This window comes from Panulirus ornatus, chromosome 40 (assembly GCF_036320965.1).
Source record: "Panulirus ornatus isolate Po-2019 chromosome 40, ASM3632096v1, whole genome shotgun sequence".
NCBI classification, from domain to species: Eukaryota; Metazoa; Arthropoda; class Malacostraca; order Decapoda; family Palinuridae; genus Panulirus; species Panulirus ornatus.
Window position 1 is genome coordinate 9,557,353 of NC_092263.1, and position 6,404 is coordinate 9,563,756.

The window sequence follows — 6,404 nt, forward strand, 5'->3', positions numbered from 1 at the left end:
TTTTCCAAGATTGATGATGGGTAGAATAATTAGAATTTTCCATGAATAATCTGATCATTGCCTATCTCTATGTGTACTTGCTAGTTTACCCAAAATAGTGAAGAGAGAGGTAACAACATTTTCCTGACTATATCAAGGCTAACAGACCACAGTGTGAGGTCTAAGTGTATACGGTACAGAGAGGATAAAGCAGCTTACAGATGGGGCTTCTTCCCTTCTTTCATTTCCAGGTGCTCGCCTTTCCTACCCTAGCAAGGTAGCTTCCAGAATCATGCTTTGTGGGAAAATCCTCACTTTGCCCCATCTGCTACACCTTTTGGTGTGATAATACATGTGGGGAAGAGTTTTAAACCCTCTTCTCCCACCCTTCTTAGTCACCTTTTACAACATACATGCAACTGGTCTCTATGCTCAACTATCTCTCAAACATGTTTAAAACTATTATGCAATTTAGAGAATATTCATAGAAAACAAAATATAAGTATACCATTCAGTACATTAATAGTGAGGTAGTCCATAGCACGGTAGAGCTTAGATAGCTGCAAGAGGGCCACCAAGTCTCTTACAGTTGGTCGCCGCTTCCCACTTGTCCCCCACTCCTCCAACAACACTTCAAATCCCTCACGACGGTCTCTAGCACACTCCTCAGATATTAAACTGATGTTGGGAAAAAAAAAAAAATCAAACACAGCAATAAACATCCTCATAAATGATCTTGAATAATTCTGAATATTTTCTACCACTTGAACAGCAAAAACAAAGCCAATATGCCATGATAAAAATGTGAATGGTTAAATATATGAAAAATATATACCTATACCTCCGATATCCCATTCCCTTGCAAACTCCCCTCTAAGGGGATTGCCATAGTAGCAAAGGCTCCAGACAGCTCTATCCATGAAAAGGTACCTAATTTCCACCTTCCCCCTTCATACCTTCCCATGTCCTTTCCCCTACATATTCAACCACTTTTTCATACTCATATTGTGAAGTGTCTTCCCCTTTCTCTGATTTCTACTTTCCTCCTACATATTCTTTCTTTACCAAACTATCATCACTTGTCCAAACCACACTCTGTATCTTTTCTTTTCTTCAACATCCCACAACTATACACTTCACCATTATTTCACTCACCCAACCTGCAGAAACTCTATTCCCCTGTCATCCTCTGTATTCTTCTACTACATTCCTTATACTCATGTGTCATTCCATCACCAAAGTTTCCAAGCAAATTCTTCGTCAGAGTGAATCTACGTATGTCTCTCTCTTATTTTCTGTTATCTTCCCCACCTTTTCATTCAGCAGAGCACAACCATCTTCCTCTCCTATCCTTTTGACTTTCCTGTCACACTTCTCCGGTTTTCATTACACTGTAATCTCTTTGAAAAAACAACATACAATTTCCACATCACCCTCATCCTTGTCTCCACTCCATCAATTTCTCCTTAACCTTCTTCTGGTTCTCCAGTCTTATTTTTCTGCCAATTCAGTCTCTTCACCACCATCCTCATCCCCTCAATTCTAATCATGCTAGATTTACATAATCAATTTGGTTTAGTCCTCTCCTACAATCTTGTCATTATTATCCAGTTTCAATAACATTCCCCTTATAACCTTCATAACTGATATTTCTCTCCTGTGTCTTCCATTACCACATAATCAGGGCTCAAACTGAAGGGGGATAACATCCCCCATGTTGCCTAAATAAGGGAATGGCACCCTCTAGTAAACTCAAAATCAACCAACCAACCCATTTTTGAGTAAAAATAAACTTTAATATAAACTAAAAATAAGAAGTAAATGATTTTTCAACTAAAAATAAGAAGTATCTGATTTTGCTGAAAACATATCCCTTAAATGTCTCTAGGATGTTGCGTCAAGCACTAACATAAGTCCGTTTTTTCACAATTTTCAAAGAATGAGGACACCCCAGGACCCTCATCTAACCCACACACCACCATACCCTTGTTACAATTCTACCATTTGAGTAATGCCTTTAACTTGTTACTCAAATTCCTTTAACTTGTTATCTCTTCTTCATGTACATGTACATATCAAATATGTTTAAACAGGTTATCTAGCAAGAAAACATATTTCTGTGACAGACCATTTTGCATTCACACCTGGTATTACTTTTCACAGACCACAAATCTATCAAAAACTCACCAATCATACCTAGTATTATCCCAATCCACCTATATTACCCTCCATTTTTTATCCCTTGCTTTTATATCTATGTCCTCTAGCATAACTATTCTTTACTTGCAATATCAAAATTATTTAGAGTCCATCCAATGGCAGAATTTTTTCATCTTTGCACTACCATTTCTTGTCTCTACTTGCAAAAGCACATGAAACAGACAATAAACCACATACAAGGCTCATTAAGAAGCAGGTTCACCAAGAAGGAATAAGGGGGAACTCTCATGAAAGACTGATGATAATATAAAAAGGAGAGAAGAAAAGAAGGATGCATGTTTGAGGAGCTTTTTCAAAATGGGTTGAGACCAGCAAAGTAGCACAGGGTTTCATGCTGGGACCACTGCTCTTCCTGATCTATAGTAATGACTTGTCTGAAGGTATGAAATCCTAACTGAATGTGTTTGCAGATGATGAAGAGGTCATATGGGAAATGAAAGGCAAGGAGGATTACATCAGCTTACAAAAGACCTAAACAAACTCTAAAGTTGGTCTGAAATGTGGATGATGAAATTCAAACAAGCAAATGTAGCATAATGGGCATGAAACAAAACAAAAGATGTCCTCAATATGATTATCTAGAAGGAAGTAAGCTTCAGGGTTCTGTGAATGAGAAGGACTTGTGAGTAGACAACATCCCTCACCTGTCACCACATTCCCATATGAGAATATAGGGGAATAGTTAATGAGAGACTGTCCACTGGCAAATATCAAAATATATGGATGTGGAAATATCTAGCAAATTATTAATATCCTACATCATGCCAAATTTAGAATATGATTCTCAGGTTTGGTCATCACACCTAAAGAAGCACAGAGTTCACAGACAAGGTCCAGAGGAAAGCAACAAAGATGGTACCAGAATTAAGAGAGCTAAGCTACATCGAAAGACTGGAGGCTTTGTGTATGCCAAACTAGGAAGGGAGAAGATTGAGGGGTGACCTGATCACAACTTTTGAGTCTTTGAAAGAGATTGATGAAGAGGAGAGTAGACAGTTCTTCAAGAGATGTTTGGATAAAGCAACTAAAGGGCATAATGTGAAATCAAGTAAGAAAGTTGTAAATAAGGATATAAGCACTTTTATAATTTAAGAGTGGTGGACAACATGGTTAATGCAAGCAACATACATAAAGTTAAAAGTTTTTTGATAGTAGAGTGTTCAGGAAATGGGGCCTCATGTGTAAAACTCCCTCCCCATACAGTACAAAAAGGCTAATACAAATGGGTAAATAGGTAATTACGTAAAGACAGACTTGTCCTCCTCAATCTTGCAGTCCATCAAGAAATTACTAAAATGAACATGTCCATACCTTCCCTTATAACCTTTCTCCAATCTTGACAAGATAACCCTACGCCCTTCCAGTAAGTTTCTGCAACTTGTCCTCTCATTTATTTCCCTCCTTCCACACTCCTTCCAAAAATAAATGCATTTCTTAATCTTCAAGCACATCCAAATGACCATCCATAACTATGGCCCTTTTTCATATCATCTGCATTACCCCTATTCTCTCATTCCACTGGCATTAATGGCTCCTTGGCCTTACTTTCCCCACATCCCTGCCTATGAAACTTTCCTGCTAACAAAATATTTCATGACAGAGAAACAAAGTTTTTTGAAATCCTCAGATCAATGATTATATCACATACTTCAGTATTTACAAAATTAGCAGCAGTAAATGTAATATACTTACTGAATATCGTCTGAGGTATACTTCCGAGGATAATGTGCATCTTCAGGGATTGGGTCGCCTGGAGTCCAGGGAGCATGAGGTACACGACCCATCACTTCCCGCCACCCATGAGTAACTTCAAGGATGTGTGCCAGCTGCGACTTTGCCCAAGATGGGAGCAAGCGCAGCTCGGATGACATCATCACCCCATAGCCACCACCACCTTCATCATTTATCTGGGCTTGCATTATGCTCTGAAAATATACATAAACCTAACAATGCAAAATCATTTCCTAATTCACAAGTTCATTCCTTATGAACTAAGATAAAAAAAAATTAAGATTTACATATGACTTTACCTACAATAGTAATTCTCAGTCAACTACAAAACAAGAATGACTAGGTCCAATTACAGTAAGACAAACAAGAAAAAAAATTGTTGCCTTTTCACTAAACTATCAACAAAATTATGCCTGTCTTTAAAAATACATCTGTCAGGAAACTATATAGGTTATAGCTGAATTACTTTTCTGAAACGGTTATCAAGCTTCAACTGGACGAACATGTCTACTTCCTCAAGCACAAAATCATCACTCTTATAACCCAATGGCAGTTACGACTGACTTCTTTTAATGATGCTGCACTTATGCATTCCTAGTAAAATATCTGAGAGGTGGCTAATCAATGAAAGACACTGGGGCACAAACTATGTTGATAGTAATTTGGTGAATGTTAAACTGTAAGCACTGACGAAGTTCTTTAATCATCAGTAATCCTTTGGTGATAGCAGCGCAGAGATGATATGAATCAGCAAAAGTCAACGTGCACGTAATAAACCTAGTATACGTGGCACACTAAATCTAAATGTTAATAGAACAACAAATATGAACATTTTACCAGATATCATTGATTTTTTAAACTTTTTAATTCCAATCAACCAATGAAACTAAAATATATTTTAGAACTTTCTGATGAACACTTGCCCTTGAGACCTCCCTAGTTTACCAAAGTCACCCACTGCATAAAGATAGTTTTGATGTTGAGCAACACTGGTAATTCAACAAATCTAATAATGAGAAGATGTGCGGAAATTCACCAATTACCAGTCTATACACTTTACAAATATTCTGCACCAAGGATACAAATTTCACATACATCTTTTTGTAACACCCAAAGAAGGATAAGAAAAATAAGGATCAGTACTGCGCCAACTGCCCAAGAATGTAAATAAACAGACAACACACCCTAACTTTCTCACAAACAGCAATAGCATGCAATGCCCAACAACACACCATATTAATATTGGTATATTTCTCCTATATATCTTGGCTGCTCGGGAGGGTTAAGAGAAGTGTACGTATGTTAAACTTAATCTTTACATTTTACATTAATCCCAAAATTCTACATTAATGGACCCCCACACTTTCTTACTTTCACCTTATTTCATTTTTAAGAACAAAATTTAATGCTGCAAATCATGCTGTATCACTCTTACTCAGTTTCCTGAACACAGTAAAACAAGACCAGTCAATAACCAGATGTAAAAGCAATGCGTAGTTAAACTGGACTTGTATACCAGGATTCATATTTTTACGTGACCCCAAATAAAGGATGCATTTTATGCTAGGAATAGACAACAAATATACTCCACACAGCATCAACACTGTAGAATCTGGCTTATCTTGTGGTTTCAATAAGTATCATTACACGAATGAAAAACTTTTAGCATTCGTTACTATAGAAAAATACTACTATGTTTTCCCTAATCTTCATAATCCTACCCTAAGCGCAATATGGTCCGAAGCCCGAACGGCGGTGGATCAGAAATACTTAATCATTGAATGACAGGAAATAACAGAGAAAGACAGGAAAATCACATACACACACACACACACACACACACATACTAATTGATAAAATAAAGGAACAATAAGTTATGGCAGCAATGTGTTCATACCCGATGGCGGAAATGGGACTTTCCACACTTCATTTCCTGCCGAGTAACAAAAAAAAAACTAGGTTACATTTTGACCTACATGATTGTAACCTTAATAAAAGTCTTTGCTGCGGGATGAAGTAGGTTAATGTGTCGTGACATATCAAATTCCAGTGGAGTCCTGCAACAGGTTTCCGACCCTCACTCTGGGGGGGGGTGAAGTAAACCACAAATGTTCCTTCTGTAAGACATAATGGAAATATGACACTATTAACATCAAATATCACAGCCTGGAAAGTAGAAAGAAAGAGATTTAATTATTTTTTTTAGGGAACTAACCTAAGTACCAGAGTAGAAACATAGAGTTCCATATCAGTAGACGAACATAATCCCTCTTCGAAGTTCTGTCATCAACTGATGTGTTATCGTAATTCGCTATAATTATATCTTACAGATGGCACATCTTATCTACTCTATCTATCAAAGGAAATCTTTTTATTTTCACTATAGAGCATAGATTTGTATCTAAATATTTGTTCTTAAAATGACATAGTTTCCTACTTAAAAGCAGTGGAGAATAACCTGCTAAAATAAAGAT

The 6,404-nt window shown here is 37.0% G+C and overlaps 1 protein-coding gene across 2 annotated transcripts in view; it reads right to left on the reverse strand.

Annotated features, from left to right (window-relative positions):
- Positions 1–6,274, reverse strand: part of LOC139761353 (interleukin-1 receptor-associated kinase 4-like) — a 28,765-nt gene extending 22,491 nt beyond the window's left edge. Inside the window, exons 1-3 of one of the 2 annotated variants that reach the window (XM_071685440.1) lie at positions 6,146–6,274; positions 3,892–4,124; positions 488–657 (exon numbers count right to left, since the gene is read on the reverse strand). In XM_071685440.1, coding sequence (XP_071541541.1) covers positions 488–657; positions 3,892–4,118 — 397 coding nt within the window. In that variant the 5' untranslated portion in view covers positions 4,119–4,124; positions 6,146–6,274. The remainder of the gene's footprint in view (positions 1–487; positions 658–3,891; positions 4,125–6,145) is intronic. The other variant, XM_071685438.1, reaches the window with a different exon arrangement.
- Between the last annotated feature and the right edge of the window lie 130 nt (positions 6,275–6,404).